Source organism: Carettochelys insculpta, chromosome 2 (assembly GCF_033958435.1).
Source record: "Carettochelys insculpta isolate YL-2023 chromosome 2, ASM3395843v1, whole genome shotgun sequence".
Classification (NCBI taxonomy): domain Eukaryota; kingdom Metazoa; phylum Chordata; order Testudines; family Carettochelyidae; genus Carettochelys; species Carettochelys insculpta.
The window spans coordinates 10,311,480-10,330,235 of NC_134138.1; the positions used below are offsets into that span (position 1 = coordinate 10,311,480).

The 18,756-nt window shown below is 44.9% G+C and overlaps 1 protein-coding gene across 2 annotated transcripts in view; it reads left to right on the plus strand.

Moving 5' to 3' along the window:
• Positions 1 to 18,756, plus strand: part of TSNARE1 (t-SNARE domain containing 1) — a 751,229-nt gene that overhangs the window by 660,502 nt on the left and 71,971 nt on the right. For both annotated transcript variants that reach the window (XM_074986589.1, XM_074986590.1), the window contains exon 14: positions 14,905 to 15,020. In XM_074986589.1, the coding sequence (XP_074842690.1) occupies positions 14,905 to 15,000 (96 nt within the window). In that variant the 3' untranslated portion in view covers positions 15,001 to 15,020. The remainder of the gene's footprint in view (positions 1 to 14,904; positions 15,021 to 18,756) is intronic.

The following is an 18,756-nucleotide window of genomic DNA, read 5'->3' on the forward strand; positions in this document are numbered from 1 at the left end:
GTGGCACTTTGGGATATGCTAATAAGGTGCTTCCATGAATATACAGTACCTTATTACCATAATGGTGGCCGTGCGTGCTTTGAAACTGCTGGTGCTGGGGGACCTTTCGAAACGACCCCCTAATTTCAAAAGCCACTTATTCCCATATTCAATAGAAGTACAGTGAAGCACTGGAATGCATTGCCTAAGGAGGTGGTGAAACCTCCATCCCTATAGGATTTAAGTCCCAGCTAGACAAAGTCCTGGCTGGGATGATTTAGTTAGGGTTGATCCTGCTTTGGACAGGGGGCTGGGCTCGATGACCTCCTGAGGTCTCTTCCCACCCTAGGATTCTATGATTCATTGTCTCATATTGGTATGTAATTAAAGTATCTGCTAAAGGCAGGTAGCTGCTTTTAGTCTAGGAAAAATGAATTCTCAATATAATGGATTAGTAAATCACACTGAAGGCCTGGTTCCTTTAACTAAGGCATAGAAATGTCAGCCGTTATGATTTGTTCACCTTCATCTTCTTTTGGCTTAAGTCTCAGTTCGTGATCCAACTGATTGCCAACCCTACACCTCACTGGAAGCAGTGATATTAGCAGAATATGATCTTTTTTTTTGGGGGGGGGACTTTATGTGGTGAGGAGTTTTATAGTCTGAAGGCTTTTTCTGCAGTCACAAATGGACTGTTCCAACAAGGGACATAACTGAACACCACTGACCATTGCTTATGGTCCCCAGAACATCATCAATGCTTTTCAACTGGGGTGGGCAAAATCAGCCCTGGGGGCTCAATCTGATCTCTGGCCTGCCCAGCTGATCAACAGAGTGTGCAGACTTACAGCCAGAAGCATGTGTTCAGTTGCCTTCCTGGCCCCCCCACACCCTTGTTCTGTCTGCAGGCAAGCTGCTCCTAGGATTCTCCTTCCAAAGGAAGAGTGCAGGGTAGTGCTGAAGTCAGGGTGTTCCTCCACCCCATTCCCCTGCCCCTGTTCCCCAACCCTGCCTGAATTGGCCTTGTTAGTGCTGATGTTAATACTTAATAAGATAAATGTGAGAAACCTCCTTTTCATGTGTGAGTATATTTATGCCTGCCTCTGTAAGTTCCAGTTCAGGCATCTGATGACGTTGGTCTTTGGCAGCTAAATTCTGCAAAGATGCCAGAAATTGTCAATAGATCATGTGTGAGATTTTACAGAGGCTCATAACTTAGCTAGATTTAGGTGATTTTTCATAGAAATAGCAAAAAAGTGCATCCCTGATACAGGGAACATAAGAACGCCTGTACTGGATCAGACCAAGAATTCAGCCACTCCAGTACTACTAGTGAATCCCAGGTGCTTCAGAGGGCATGCACAGGATAGGTAATCATCAAGTGATCCATCCACTTTCGTCTATTCCCAGCTTCTGGCAAACAGAGAACCTCCAGTCAAATTTCAAACACAGGGTGAAATTTGCTTATCCAGCAGTCTCTCATCTGGCAACATGCATCATCGGGCATGATTTCAGTTAGCTGGATATCCACTTATCATGGGTGTGGCCTAGTTTCCTGCAGTCTCAGAAAGTTTGTTTCCAGCCACCAGCCCTGGCTCTCGGTGTTCTGTGCTGTTATTTTGCAGTAATTTAACCCTAAGCGTCTTCTGAGAGCCCAATGAGCGGTAGAAGTGGTGCTAATGCTGGCGGACAATATTGATCTCCAGTTGTCCAGCAAATTCTCTTGTTAGGCACCCGTCAGTTCTTGAGGGTGCTGGACAAAGGAGGTTCAACCTGTACCTGCTTCTAGGCAAGGAGGCACTGGAGCTTCTAAATTAAGTCTTGCAAGGATATTTAATATTGGGAAAATAATGTGGTTCTCCTTGATGTAACAGAAATTTGACACTGTGTAGTCAAGCACAAGGCCTTTATTATGCACAGCTGGCAGAGTGTCCTCTTATTAGGCTCAGTGACACTGACAAACAGCTGATTACAGTGGATATATAGGGTGCCGATGGGCAGAGAGATGTGACAGGGTGGGAGTTTCTGAGCCCCTAGATAGATGCTAGCAGGAAGGCATAATGAGCACAATAAGCCAGTAGTCTAAATGATTACATAAGTGCTCCGCCCATGGCTCAGGTTTACATGTTTACATGTGAATACAAAGGTGTTATCCCTTAAGTTTTCTCTTATAGAAAATAGGTTAAATTCCAGTTCCAGGTTTTTAGGAATGACAGGTGGCACTCCCACAGGTACATTTCCTTGTGGCCTTGAGGAGAAGAAAGAACAATAAGCAATGCATAACTTTGGTAATAGCATACAATTTTCAATGCTACCCCTTCTGGGCTCACATCGCCATCTATCAGGGGGAGACACCGTCACTTAAAATGGCATGTTTAGAACTTTTCCTGAACTTAGGCTCGTAGTCAAAGACACAATCTTCTCTCTCCCTCAACTGGGGCACAGACTTCCAGGCCCTCAATAGTAAGTTATGGGTCTATAATTCACAATGGCTGGGTCTACACTTGCCCCCAGCTTCGAAGGGGACGTGTTAATCAGGGCGATGGGATATTACGATGAAGTGCTGCAGTGAATACGTGGCACTTCATTAGGCTAATTCTGCCCTGCGGCAACTTCGAAGTGCTGGCATCATGTAGCCATGGGCATTTTGAAGTGCCCGCACTACTTCAAAGTGCCTTTACTCCTCAAAATTTTGGGGAGTAAAGGCCCTTTGAAGGAGCACGGGCACTTCGAAGTGCCCACAACTACGCGGCATGCCAGCACTTTGGCATGACTCTTGGAAGTTGCCGCAGGGGAGAATTAGACTGATGAAGTGCTGCATATTCACCGCAGCACTTCATTAGTAATCTCTCATCACCCCAATTACCATGCCCTCTTTGCAGTTGGGGGCAAGTATAGACAAGCCCAGTAAGTCCCAATTACTGCTTTCACACCCGAGGTTATACTGTCTCAGCTCCTGTTTTATGCCTAGTTATACAAACAAAGCCTTGTTTTGCAATCTGTGCTGTGTATTATCTATTGTTCAGCTAAGTCCCAGATCTTCAGGCCTGCTTTGTCTAGACCTATTTTAAAGTTTCTGAACAAAGACTGCGATCAGAATCTTTCATAGTATAATTAGGATCTTGGCCCCTTCATTTTCAGTCTTATTCTTAGAAGTTTGTTGAAACACATTACCAGAAACTTCAAAATTCAGTCTGAAGCAAACACTCCACATGGAAATTTCAGCTTGAACAGCTAATTTTTGGCAATGTTACATGGAACTGGAGAAGGATCTTGTAGTGGAAAGCATCAGACAAGCTACCAGCTCTGTTTATAATACGCTCGTAGGAGATGAACAAGCTGTGTAGCCCTGAGGAAATGAAGAAGGCAAGGGAGCAGTGTCAGGTACAAAGTGTTCGGTATGTAGGCAAAGTTGTGGGGGAAAAGTATAAATTAGTCCACGGGATACAGATTAATGTCTGGGATAGGAGAAATAATAACTGGCACAAAATCAACCAATATTATATCTGTCAGGTAGGTGCAGGACAGCTTTTTCCTGTTGAAATGTTATAGTCTCATAAACATACAGGCTGCTTCCTTCTCATTTAAATACACTGAAAGGTGCATAGTGATGGTATTGGCCTTTTATAGCTCTCTTCAAAAGCAGTGATATTTAATAGCATATTTATATCAGTTTTTAAGAAGGTATATCATGAAGGTCACCAGATTTGGTGAATGTGTTTTAATTTATGCACACTTTAAAGGTTAAATTCCTCTGTTCACTTTAAGTAACACAGCTTGTTTATGACCTTATAAGGTAGGATTTTGTACAGCCCGACTAAAGGATCTTATCAAATACAATGGAATATAGTAAAATGATACCTGGGAATCTTTTATCTGCAAATCAGTTTCTCATAATTCAGTTTTTATTGTAATTGAGGATTTTAATAATCTGAGTTCACAAAGGGCCTGATCCTGATATGTGCTGATTACCCACAATGCGCAGGGAAGTCACTGAGTTGAGAGATGTAGTAAGTTATAGTTGTATGTTTGTGTCATTTCCCCAGCCCCACCTCCGATCATCTGACATGAATATCTAGAAGCTCACAATGTGCTTAGGGCGAGATTGAGAACTCCTAACTCATTTTGGTGAACATCTCTGAACACGAGCAGTCCAAATATTAGTGTTATTCATGTAGGGACATTCTTACCTACTTTAAGACTGTAGAGTCTAAACTTCAGATTCTTATACAGATTGCAAAAACAAGGGGAAGTCCTGAGGCACCTTACAGGCTAACAGATTTTTTGGAACATAAGCTTTCGTGGACAGAGACCCATTTTGTCAGATGCATAGGTATACAGCTGATGAAGTGGGTCTTTGCCCATGAAAGCTCAATGCTCCAAAAAATCTGTTAGTCTGTAAGGTGCCACAGGACTTCTCTTTGTTTTTGTGCATAAAGACTAACACAGCTACCCCTCTGATACCTTTATAGATTGCATATAAAATGGGCCATCTTATACTGTATTTTTTTGCCCTCCTGAAGCAAAGGAAACTGCTACTTGTAAACCAGTGAAGGTGAGTTTTCATTACCCAACAGGGGCACTTAAAAAACTCCATCATGACAAACTGCAGACTGTGTGAATGAGTGTTCTTTTTAAGTTCACGGTGATATTTTCAGGATAGGGTTGGGATGCCGGAGACAGAGTTTTGTATGATGGATAAATCTTCAGAGGTTTCTTTGTTTTTCAAGTGATTATTTGTGCCATCCATAAAATCTTTTAATATTACTGGAGTGCTTTAAATTCCTCTCTCCCTTGGTCATCATCAGCCAGGGCTTTCTGGTTGGAAATTTTGTGTAACATGCATAAAATCTTACAGCTAGTATAACACAATGGGATCGTTGTAACCTTGTTTGCTTGGAAAGAGGAAAGACTAAGAATGGCTTCTCTGCTTGGCACCAGGATTGTTTTCAGAACTGCTGTTCAGAAAGTAGGTCACTATTTCTTCCTATTGCCCTGAGAGAGAGGTATTGGCTGTGTCTGCACTCGCCAGAAACTTCGAAATGGCCACGCAAATGGCCATTTCGAAGTTTTCTAATGGAGCGCTGAAATACATATTCTGTGCCTCATTAGCATGTGGGCGGCCACGGCACTTCGAAATAGACACGGCTCACCGCTGCATGCTTCGTCCAGACGGGGCTCCTTTTCGAAAGGACCCCGGCTACTTCGAAGTTCCCTTATTCCTATCTGCTCATAGGAATAAGGGGACTTCTAAGTAGCTGGGGTCCTTTCGAAAAGGAGCCCCATATGGACGAGCTGCGCAGTGGCGAGCCACGTCAATTTTGAAGTGCCGCGGCTGCCGCATGCTAATGAGGCGCTGAATATGTATTTCAGCACTCCATTAGTAAACTTCGAAATGGCCATTTGCATGGCCATTTTGAAGTTTTTGGCTAGTGTAGACATAGCCATTGTGTTGTAAAGCTCTGGTGGTAAATAGGGTGTGCCCCAGGTTTTGACATCTGATGAAAGGGTAGGAGTGTGAAGGAGAAGGGTGAAGTCCTGGAGCAGTCATAGTGCTTCATACATTTAGGGCTGTGACGGACTTCACCAGGCTCTGAGCAATGTGAAGGGGGCTTCTCTCTGGGATTCAGAAAGGTGAGGGGCCTGACACAGAAGGGGTGGGGCTAGGGAAGAGAGCCTTCAGTGATGTCTACTCCATTCTGTGCCTCTCCCAACCAGCTCTCATAATCAGCTGGACCATGCTGCACAGAGAATGCAGGTGGGCCCAACTGCCATTGCCGCTTTGCACCAGCCCCCACCCCCCCATAAGCCCCCAATCCATGTCTCTTGGAAGACAGGGTGCAAAGGTGGGGCAATGGAAGGAAGGGGCAGGGCTTGGGTATTGGGAATGGACAGTCCCTGCCTATTAGTACACTCCGGGCCAGATTGTGCAACTGCTCTAGCTGAGGATGGCCTGCAAGCTGTGAATTTGAGACTCCAGGTTCAAAATGAAGGTTTTGTTGCTCTAGGTTTTCTGCAGAAAGGTTTATGTCCTTTGTCGAGGTGGTTTTATTTTGTCACTGAAACTGAAGAATATTGTTGCCAACAGTGGCACTGCTGTGCATGCACCTCTGCTGTTCCATTGCCAAAGTTACTTTTTGGTAACAAAACTCTGCAGTGTAGACAAGCCTTGAATGAATTCAGGCCAGTAAAGCCTGCTTGAAATTCCCTCCAGGTGATTCAGGAGCCATCTGAAGCAATCTTGAAACCATTAGCAATTATCATTGAAAACATGTAGGGCCTGGGTGACACCCCAGAGGACTGGAGAAAGGCAAATATAGTATTGATGCTTAAAAGGGGGAGCATTGATGACCTGGGGAGCTATAGACCAGTCTGTCTTTGATACCTGAACAGATTCTGGAACGGATTATTAAACAAGCACTTTGTAAGCACCTTGGCTATGTCTACATTAGGGCGTTCCAAGGCGATCTGTCGACAGTAAATCGACACAACATGGCACATTCCCCTATGAGGCAGAACACCTCTCTTGGTAGAGATCTGTTGACAGAAAGCCAGTCTGGATGTTCCGGGGGACCTTCTGTCTACAGACAGGGCTTTCAGGACACCGGGCAACCCTTCCTGCTGTGCTTCCAGTTGGCTGTTTTGTTGAGAGAGCAGCCAGGCAGTCCGGATGCTCTCTGTCAACAGAGCAGATGATTTTTTCAATCTGCTTTGTGGTCTGCCTGCAATCTCTTAACAGAAGTTTTGTCAGACGAGATCTTCTGACAGTAAAGTTTGTCAACAGATCGCTCTAGTGAAGACATAGTCCTGGAGGACATCAGGAGTGTAAGTAATGAGAAATCCATGTTGTTGAACTACAAATCATGCCAAACCAACCCGATTTCCTTCTTTGAAAAGCTTACTTGTGTAGTACATAGGAAGGAGGCTGCAGGCGTGATCTATCTTGATTTAGTGAAGCTTCTTACACAATCCCACATAATGGTATCATAAACAAACTAAGCAAGTGTGCTCTAGATGAAATTATTGTAAAGTAAATGCATACCTGACTAAAAGAAATAAGAACAGGCACACTGGGTGAGACCAAAGGTCCATCTAGCCCAGTATCCTGTCTTCTGACGGAGGCCAATGCCAGATGCCCCAGAAGGAGTGAACAGAGCAGGTAATCACCAAAGCGATCCCTCTCCTGACATCCATTTCCAGCCTCTGACAGAAGCTAGGGACACCATTCCTACCTATTCTGCTAATAGCCATTGAGCGACCTAACTTCCATGAATTTATCTAGTTCTTTTTCAAGCTTTGTTAAATTCTTGCTCTTCATAACCTCTTCTGGCAAGGAGTTCTACAGGCCTACTCTGTGTTGTGTGAAGAAAAATGTCCTTTTGCTAGTTTTAAACATGCTACCCATTAATTTCATTTGGTGACCCCTAGTTCTTTTGTTATAGGAACAAGCAAATAATTCTTTATTCACTTTTTCCACACTAGTGGAAGACCATATTCAAAGAGTAGTTATCAGTGGCTCACAGGCAAACTGTGGTTGAGGAGTGTATCTAATGTGGTCTGTCCTGGGTCCAGTACTAATCACCCTTTTTCATGAATGACTTGGATTATGGAGTGGAGAGTATGCTTACATAATTTGTGGATGACACCAAGCCGAGGCAAGTTGCAAGTATTGTGGAGAATAGGATTTGAATTTGAAATAATCTTGACAAATTGGAGAAATGGTATGAAATAAAAAAATCAATAAAGACATGCAAATCCCTACACTCAGGAAAGGAAAAAATGTATCACTTACACCACCACAAAATGGGAAGTGCCAATCCTAGTGGTCATACCGGGGCTTATAATGGATCATAAATTGAACATGAGTCAACAATGAAGTTGTAAAATATTCTGTTCTCATTTGTGGTCCATTAATGGCGATGTTCTGAGAGACACGGGATGTAGTTGTCCCTCTATACTCAGCACTTGTGAGGCCTCAGCTGGAGAACAGAGTCCTGCTCTAACCATCACACTTCGGGAAATAGGTGGACAAATTGGACAGAGACCCCAAAGGGGAAGAAGAAAAATGTTGTACGGTTTAGAAAACCTGACCTCTGAGGAAAGGTTAAGAAATGGGGCATGTTTAGTTGTAGGAAGATGAGAGGGGGACAGATAGTCTTCAAATAAGTTCAAGGGTGCTATAAAAGCAATGTATGTATTTCAGAGTGCTGGAAGGTACTTTGAAAGGTTCTTGAATACAGTTTCCTGCACTCACAGCAGGACCTGTCACCATTCCTGACACTTCTGTTTTTTGAAATCTAATCTGCCCCAGACCCTTAAAATCTCCCCTCAAGGATTGAGCTTGTGATCCTGGGTTTACAAAGCCAATGCACTAACCATTGAACTATCCCTGCCTCCCTCCCTCACCTCAATTGGTGGTGATCAGTTGTCCTCCATTGCCTTGGCCATACCCATAATAGCCATCATCTTCAACTCTGGAGATGTAGGTTCAAGACTAGGAAAAACTTTCTGGTCATATAGGTAATTAAGCTGTGGAAAAGGCTTCCAAAGGAGGTTGTGGAATCTCTGTCACTGGAGGTTTTAAAGATCAAATTCGACAAAACTGTCAGGGATGCTGTAGCGATGCTCTTGATCTTGCCTCAGCGCAAACAACCAGACCAGATGACCTCTCAAAGTCCTTTCCAGCCCTACCTTTCGATTATCCCTTCCAAGCAAGCTTTTGAAACTCTCAACAACAAAAACGTTTTCTTTTGCCTCTGCAACTGTATTTTCCTAAAAAATTCCAGGATGTAACTCACTCGTCTGGACCCAGTGCCTCAGCAGCTTTTAATGGTTCTAATTGCTTAACTGTCTGTTGTGGCATAATTAAAAAAGACTTTTAACATTTCACTCCCCTCCCACAGATAAATAGATTCCAGCCTGTAGGATGTGACCTACAGCATCTTCTGTTGAATGTTAAGGCAAAGGATTCTTTCAGGCTCACAGCTACATCCACCTCTCATGTCACTATAAAGCACTTTTTACCATGTCCCTAAATAGCCTCACTGACTTCTTCGCTGCTGTGTAGTATTCACTGTTTCAAATGTGTGTTTATAGGGCACTTTCAAGCTTAAAATATGTCCTTACCTATCACACATTATTAATAAATCCCGAGATTAAAGCAAAACAATAACTACTAAAATCTGTTATTTCCTTTGGATATTTTTTGCATTTTTTTCTTCCTCTAATATGATAAAAATATTTTAGTCAGTTTCATCCAGCACTTCTTGCTTGATGCAGAAACAGCAATTATTATAATAGGCTTAAAAACCATTGGATTTGAATGACATCTATTGCCCACAAGAGGGTAAGACCCATTCTTCCACTTCCAATGTTCTAGATCATCTGATGCCCACACTAAGCTGGGTAGCTCTGCCTCTAGGAAATGTTACCCAACCTTTTTTCATTATAAAGTCCTGCTTAAACTTTGCCACACTTCAGGATGAAATTTTCCATTCTAGGTATCTGTCTAAAGATGATGGTTATTTGGCGTATGGTTGCTGTTTGCTGCTTCATTTAGTTTGTTTTACATTTCAGCTAAAACAATTCAGGCACTTTCAAGAAAGAGATGAGGGGAAATGTTGTGTTTCCCCATGTTACAAATTCATAGTGCTGAGAAGCTGTAGTGCCTCTGTGCTTCGGAAGACTAACATGAAATGTGGCAGGGGGGATTGCATTAATGGCAGGATGGTGCCTTTTGCCATTCCAGCAAAAAATTGGCTGAACTGTAAACCTCTGAAAAAAATCTAGTTGGCACGTACTCAGTGGAGATTCTTGGCAGCTAAATTCTATGAAGCTTCCATCTACATTGAGCCTTCTGTATGCCAATAAAGCTCCCACATGCAAACTGGACTGCATATGGCTCAGAGAGCAACTGAATATGCTCCATCCTGGGGCTGTGGGAACTAAGCAGCAGGACTTTTCTTGAACGTGGTCCTCCAGGCAGCCAGGTGGTAAGAGGTGAGAGATTGCACAGTGGGATGGGGTGGAGGCAGGACAGGAGGCGGGTTTGTCACCTGGCCAGTATTTGACTAGCCTGGCTTGGATTTTTAATGAATTTGCTAGAAGTCACAAAAATAATTTCCGTTTGTTATTTGTTTTGGTGGGTTTTTTTGTTTTTTGTTTTTGCATGGGTCTGAAGATTTGTATTACTATCACACTGCATAGAGATCCTAATATTAAAATTTCTGTTCCAGCTAAAGATGGGGCAGTATTCCCATTTCCACAGTTTCAGGGATTACAGGTCAAAACTATTGAAAAGGCAACAGTTGTCTGCCAAGCAACACACAAACGCAGCACACGGCGATGTGAGAGAGGGTCTGAGTCACGCTAAGGGACTGTTGTAGGAGCTGGAGCTTGCAGAGTTGCATTGGGGTTGAGCTTTGGGATTGCAGCATGCTGGCCTTGGGGGGGTAGCTGGATTTTTTTCCATTTCAAAGGTAGCTGAGATGTGGGAATGAAGTTTGTTGGAGCTGTAGTTTGAACATACCAAGGCTTATAAAGTGCTAAATTCACTGAAAAATCAGATCTTTGGTGTCTCAAACTGGTCTCTCCGAATAAGTGGATGCTTTTGGGAATGTTGGCATCAGTCTGTCTGTCTGACTCTGTTCCTCCTCTGTAAAATGGAGATGGGATCAACATCTCACCTCCTGCGGGTGTCATGATGATAAATGAATGCATGCTTGTGACATACTCGGCTGTTAGTGAGAAATGCTCTGGGTGGAGTAGGGGTCAGCTGCCCAGGCCCCACACCTTCCACCAGAGGTCCCTCCCTTCCAGGAGCAGAGAGCCCCCCCACCCCACCCCACTTTGTCCAGAGGCCTGCAGATGCTGTCAGCTCCCCAGCCAAATATTATTTCATTTGCCCCTCCACCCCACATTATGTCTTCAAGAAATACCATACAAAAGAAGAAATTGGTTTGACAAAATAGTTGCAGCTTTCGTTTTTGTGTTGCATTTGCCAAGAGGTGAATTGCTGATGTTCCCAAGTAGCTGAATGCAAGACACATGGAGAACCTGCCATCCCTCCATTACCAGTGGAGGTCAGTGGCATTGGCTGCTTTACAGCAGAATCAACAACAAAAATACAAAGATTTTTCTACACAAATTGGGTCTTGTTTGTCCTTTCCATTACAGCCTCCAGCATAACCAATAGGGAGTGAGGCCGTTAGCAAACTGGCATTCTGTAAGCTTCTAAGTGAGTTAGCGCAAGGCTGACCTCGTAAGGAGAAAGGGGAACCCCTTTGTCATACTAATGGAGAAAGTACAAGGTCCTCACTTAAGTCATTGCTGGTTGGGCTTAATAGCACTGGCCTCAGCTGTTTCTCATTCAAACTGCTCCAGCCTTTGCTGTCATATGCTCTACTGGTTCAGCTCTGATCAGCACTGAAAACTCTTCCAGGGAAAGCACTGATCCTGCAGGAAGTGGATATGGTGGGTTTGCAGATGATTCTCCCCTATCAGTGGCTGCATCTTTCAAAAGCTTCTTTTGAATAAAAAGCATGTCTAGATGCTCTGCAGGTCCTTTTTTTGAAAAAGCCTTCCTGCCTCCTGATTGGCCACTTCCTCCTGCAGATGCTCCAGCCTACCTGGAGACCTCTCTAGGGCTATGTCTACACGTGCACGCTACAGCGAAGTAGCTTATTTAGATGTAGTGACATCGAAATAGCCTATTTCGATGAATAACGTCCACACGTCCTCCAGGGCTGGCAACATCGACATTCAACTTCGACGTTGGGCAGCACCACATCAAAATAGGCACTGCGAGGGAACGTCTACACACCAAAGTAGCACACATCGAAATAAGGGTGCCAGGAACAGCTGCAGGCAGGGTCACAGGGCGGACTCAACAGCAAGCTGCTCCCTTGAAGGGCCCCTCCCAGACACAGTTGCACTAAACAACACAAGATCCACAGAGCCGACAACTGGTTGCAGACCCTGTGCATGCAGCATGGATCCCCAGCTGCGGCAGCAGCAGCCAGAAGCCCTGGGCTAAGGGCTGCTGCCCACGGTGACCATAGAGCCCCGCAGGGGCTGGAGAGAGAGCGTCTCTCAACTCTTCAGCTGATGGCTTCCATGGCGGACCCCGCTATTTCGATGTGGCGGGACGCGGATCAGCTACACGGTCCCTACTTCAATGTTGAACATCGAAGTAGGGCGCTATTCCCATCCCCTCATGGGGTTAGCGGCATCGACGTCTCGCCGCCTAACGTCGATGTTAACATGGAAATAGCGCCCAACACATGTAGCCGTGACGGGAGCTATTTCGAAGTTGGCGCCGCTACTTCGAAGTAGCGTGCACGTGTAGACACGGCTTATGTCTTACTCCTCTGGAGAGGGTTGTACAAAGGCTACAGGCCTCCAGCACAGAGCTTGAGGTCTTTGTCCATGCCATAACACCCCCCACAGAAAAAAAACAATATCAACCTTCAAGTTTATTCTATCTAGTTAAAGAGGGAATAAGAAATTCTCTCACAAGAGAGGTTATAAATAAATAAAGGCAGTATTATTTCTGTGGAAGATACTGGATATACCTAAGAACATAAGAATGGCCACTGTGGGTCAGAGCAATGGTTCATCTAGGCCATTGCCCTTATTCTGAGGGTACGTCTGCACAGCAGCTTTATTTTGAAACAAGCTATTCCAGTAGAGCTATTCTGGAAAATAGCTTATTTCAGAAGAAAGCTGCTATAATAAAATACATTTCAAAATAGCTATCTACACACAAGAGAGCCTATTTTGAAATAGAATCATTGGACACACTATGGCTTGTTTTGAAATAGGTTCTATCCCCTGTCTACACAGCCCCTATTTCAAAGTGGCTATTTCAAAATAAGCACTATTTATGATGGAATTATTTTGAAATAAGCCAACTAGTATTCCAAAATATTTTCAAAATAGCAGTTGCATTGTGTAGACACTAGGGCTACATCTACACGTGAAGCCAACATCGAAATAGCTTATTTCGATGTAGCAACATCGAAATAGGCTATTTCGATGAATAACGTCTACACGTCCTCCAGGGCTGGCAACGTCGATGTTCAACTTCGACGTTGCGCAGCACCACATCGAAGTAGGTGCTGCGAGGGAATGTCTACATGCCAAAGTAGCACACATCGAAATAAGGGTGCCAGGCACAGCTGCAGACAGGGTCACAGGGCGGACTCAACAGCAAGCTGCTCCCTTAAAGGGCCCCTCCCAGACACAGTTGCACTAAACAACACAAGATCCACAGAGCCGACAACTGGTTGCAGACCCTGTGCCTGCAGCATGTATCCCCAGCTGCCGCAGCAGCAGCCAGAAGCCCTGGGCTAAGGGCTGCTGCCCACGGTGACCATAGAGCCCCGCAGGGGCTGGAGAGAGAGCATCTCTCAACCCCCCCAGTTGATGGCCTCCATGGAGGACCCGGCAATTTCGACGTTGCAGGACGCAGATCGTCTACACGGTCCCTACTTCGACGTTGAACGTCGAAGTAGGGTGCTATTCCGATCCCCTCATGAGGTTAACGACTTCGACGTCTCGCCGCCTAAAGTCGAAGTTAACTTCGAAATAGCGCCCGACGCGTGTAGCCGCGATGGGCGCTATTTTGAAGTTAGTGCCACTACTTCGAAGTAGCGTGCACATGTAGACAGCTTCGCAGAGTTATTTTGAAATAAAGGCTGTTGTTTTGAAATAAGTTTGCTGTGTAGACATACCCTGACAGTGTGCAGTACTGCATGCTTCAGAGGGAGTGGACAGAAGAGGGCAATTTATCTAGTGAGCCATCCCCTGTCATCCAGTCCCAGCTTTTAGCTGTCAGAGGTTTAGGGACAGCCAGAGGATGGGGTTGCATCCCTGACCATATGGTCTAATGACCACTGATGGGCTGATCCTCCAGAAACGTATTCATTTCTTTTCAGAATCCACTTACGCTTTTGGTCTCCTACAACGTTCCCTGGTAATGAGTTCCACAGGTTGACTGTGTGTTGTGTGAAAATTTCCTTCTTTTTTTTTACTTGCTGTCTTTTAATTTCATGGGGTGACCCTTGGACTTTTTTTTCCTTCTTTATGTGGATAGCTATATAACGCTTCTTAATTGCCTTTTTTCCAAACCATTCATGATTTTACCTACCTCTGTGTTTTCTTAGTTTTCTCTTTTGTAAGAAAAACTATCCCAACCTTTGTAATCTCTTCTCATGTGGAGGCTTTTTCATCGCCTGAATTATTTTGCTGACCTTCTCTGTACTTTTTCCATTTCTAATATATCTTTTTTGAGATGCAGTTACCAGAATTGCATTCAGTATTCATGGTGTGGGCATATTATGAATTCATAGTGACTTTATGGTATTTTCTGTCTTATTTATCCCTTTTCTAATGGTCCCTAGCAGTGTGTTAGATTTTTTGACTGCTGTGCTACACATTGAGTAGATGCTTTCAAAGATCTAGCCACAATTACTCCAAGACCTCGTTTTTAAGCAGTGATAGCTCATTTAGACACCATCATTTTCTATGTATAGCTATGATTATGTTTTGTAGTGTGCATTGCTTTGCATTTATCAACACTGAATTTCATCTGTAATTTTCTTGCCTGGTTACCTTACCTCATTTTCATTTGCTTTAGCCAAAAGTGGACATCAAGGCTACAACTTCTGGAAACAAAAATCTTATTTTTCACCTTAATCTGAATAGAAATCAGTCTGCTTTCAAGGGAGAGCTTTCCCTGATGAGGTTGCACAGATGTTGGATTTGTACTGAGGAACAGGCATGTCTTCTGTAGCTTAGCATCCTGCATGTGATTCAGCAAGTCCTGGAAGTGGAAATCAAAGTGTAGTGTTCTATCTGCATACATTTTCTCTGCACCATCCCATGAAAATACAGTCTTTATCTGTTTCCTTTTTTCTCTCTTAGCAAAGAGCTAGGAAGATGAAGTGCTGCCTTCTCTTCTCTGGAATGGCCATACTGCTGGTGGTTGTTGTAATTATTGCTGTCTCCGTCAAACATTGATCCTGCTGAGCTTTCTACAGGTGAGATTTGTATCTGGCTCTTTATCATGTGATGTGGATGAAGCCTGGGATAAGCAGGTGACCCGGGGATGTGGGCATGACTAGAATGGTCTACTTCTAATTTGTTGGTTCCATATCCGGCTCTCAGAAGTTAGGTATGGAAATCCTTACCCCCTGGAGCATGCTGGGAGGCCTAGAAGAAACATGTGAGTGGTTACAGTCCAATTCTCAGTAGATGTGGAGAAGTTTGCATTGCTGCTTTATGTTCTGTACCTATTCTGTGAAGAAACTGAGACTCCAGTGTGGTCCTCCTAGCATCTTTCACTAACTTTCTATGTATGACAAAGCCTTTTGATGTCCGGGCCAGACTGAGATCAGCCTTTGGAGGGCTTGCAAAAATGGCAGCCTCACTTGTGTAGCCCACGTGAGGGCACTACCGCTATGTCTGCTGCTTCCAACATCGGGGAAGCAAATCTCCAGCACAGATAAACCCTGCCTCAATCACACTAAGCTTCCTGAGCTGCCATCCTCTTGCCCCCTTCTCCTGGTTAAGCTGGGTCTGCATTGCTGTCCAAACAGGGCTCTGTCTAAATTGCACAATTTATCTCTGGATATTTTTTAATCCTGTCCAATATGTGTTCCTCACATATAAACACATTGCACAGGCCAGATTTTGATCACTTATGTCCTGACATAATATAAGTGATCTGAATAGTGATACTCTGGATTTGCACCTGTATGCCTGAGGAAAAAAATCCAGTCCTATGTGCTATTTCATGTATTGTGGTAGATCAGAGCCAATCCTGGGCCCCAGACCTCTGTTCTATCCACAGTGCTGCAGACCCTTGGGCTCAGACTTGGTCTCTTGGCTCAAAGGGCAGTGGGTAGGAGCCCCCTGGTCTGACTGGGCTGAGTAATCAGTCCTTCTCCAGCCTACAGCTGAGCTCTAAAGTTACCTGTGGCAGGGAGCCCAAACACTCCCTGGGGGAGCTCCTCATCTCCCCCAATGTCTCTGTTAGTGTTGGCATTTTCCTTTGCTTCTGTGTAACTCAGGGTCCAATAGCTCCTACACCTAGGTAGGGGTGGGCTTAGCAGTGGGTGGGTTTGGTATCCAAACAGCACTGTGTAACCCTCTCCTCGTCCACTCTAATCTCCTCTCCTCTCTCCAGCCTTCCCTTCTACTCTCTCTCCTCTCCCCACTGGGGAAAGGCTTTTTAAAAGGCCAGTAGCAGCCTCAGGTGGGATCAGCTGGCCCTAACTGATTTATAGCAGCCTCTTTCCCACTGCTCCCACTCTGCCTGTAGTAACTCCTGATTAGCCAGGGCTGTTTCTCCTTTTAAGAGCTGCCTCTCTCCCCTCGTAAGATAGCCCTCTGGCCTGACCCTGTCCCTGTGTGTGGTGATGCTGGGGTGTACACAATCAAACAACCTCAGCTCCTGGAAAGTACAAATTGTATCAACTGGTTGCCATGCCTGGAAGCACTTAAGACCTTTGAGGTCATGTCTGTGTGGGAAAGAAGAAAAGGATGGCCGGTGCTGGCTGACTTGGGCTGGCAGATCTCAGGAGCTGGGGCTGTTACATTGGTTAAGCTCTGGAATAAAATGCCTAGGGAGCTTGTGGAATCGTCATCATTGGGATATTTTCAAGAGCAGGTTAGGCAAACACCTGCCAGGGGTAGTGTAGATGTTGCTTTGTCCTGCATTGGGTTGATGACCTCTTGATGTCCCTTCCAGTTCTATGATTTTATGATTGCCAGAGAGTTGTCCAGGTTGATCTGGAGCCCAGATTATAGGGCCCCATGAGGTGAGAGGACCCCAGTGTGTCAGCTTTAGCATAAACCCTGAAATTTACACAGTAATGAAACTGCCCTGCAGCCTGAATTCTGCAAACCTGAGTCAGCTGGCACAAGCAAGTCCTTGGTTTTTCTTTGCTGTGTAGATATGCTTTAAATCGCACTTTATTCTGAATCCATTAGATTGGTGCAGCCACAGAACGAGAATCACCCAATGATAACGAAAAGCCCAGCAGGAAAATCAGAGCCAAATTTCTTTCAGAATTTCATGTGTTTGGGGAGAGGATCCTCATGGCTCTACAACGCAAGGGAAAACTAAACACTTAATATTCCCATCATCTTTCAGTGATTGAAAAGCTAATGACATAGTGCATAAAACACCAGTCCCACTCTCCGGATTGTCACCTTGTTGTGGAGTGGGCTTGCATGTTCCAAAGAACCCGAGAGCAATGCCACAGGGAGTCTCGTACTCCCAGCAGGGTTACCCATGGTGATCAGGTCAATGGGGAGGGTCCAGATGAAGAATGATCCTAAACGTCCTCAACAGCAGAACAGGTGGAAAATAGCAGGGGTAATACTGCAACAGCTGTGAAAGCAGATGAAGGCTTCAGCAGACAGGAGACTCCCAGTTACTATGGATCCCATGCATTGGTCAAGAATCATGTGGTGGCTACAGTGCAACAGTCTCCTCATGTTACAAGAAGTCACGCACAAATGTCTTCCTAAGTATTCATCCACAGCCTCACAAATAGGAGGGTGATATGAAGACTTCCTGCTTGTTCTCGAATGACTGCCAAGAAAGAGAAACGCCAATTACTCAATAGCAGCACCAATAAAAACTGCACTGGATTATATTGGATTCAGTCTAACAATGTCCTTTCATTGTATCTCGCATGAGACAAGCTCCAACGTGGTGACATAATGAAATCTGACTGTTATACTACTTGTTATCCAGAAGAATTCCAAAATGCCATCCAAACTGCTCATTTACATGCAGGTATCACTTTACCCTCATTTAAAGAGAAATGCATCAGCCATTTTTTCCAGGCACAGCACCTCAGCACAATGTAAGGCCATAATTGAAGTATCTAATTGAGAGACAGAAAGTAAATACTGCATACTTGAATGAGGCTAGGACACTGAAGCTAACATCCCTAAGCTGATAAAACATACCCTGAGATCTGTAACGGTGACAGCTGGTTAAGACCCCAGTTTTACATTTCACCAAGGAGACACTGCAGCCTAGGGTACCTGAGTCTTCCATACTGCTGCTTTATCACTGAGTCAGTGGGAAAGGAACTGCCTGCAAAATCACTTTTGAGTTTTCTCCTATCCTGGTACCAATCAGGCCAAATCTTTCTTGCTATCAGTTTCACATCATAAGATGAAATACCTGAATGTCACCAGACTATGGGCATTGGGTGGGCTCCCACCTTGAGGAGGCTAGCCACATGGCCACACCCCTTCCATCTAAGGCCCCATCCATCCGCAGCACCCCATCCATGGGAGCCTCAAGCATCTGCCCCCCTCCACCAGCTAAGTGCCCCCTCCCATGCAGCCAGAGGAGCCCTAGCCACACCAGCCCAGACCACCCCCAGCTTCATCCCCCAGTGCCAGGCCTCCAGCCAGATTCAGCACCAGATCTGGTACCAGTCAGGTGGCCAGCTGGCCTCAGTGTCAGCCCCAACATGGGGCTATCCCCTGCCCACCATGCCCAGTGCCATCCTGCTAGCCTCCAGCGGGCACCACAACTGAGCTTCTGCTAGCTTGAAGGAAAGGGTAGAGAATAGGACCATAGCCCGGCATAGGCTTTGCCTCCTCCTATCATAACCACCCTCAGCCCCACCCTCAAAGCACTACGCAGAGAGTCCTCAGACCCAATTGATCATGTTTTGAGCTAGCTGATGATTAACTGATAACAAATTTGTTTAAAATAATGATTTCAGCCACTCTGATACTGACCCC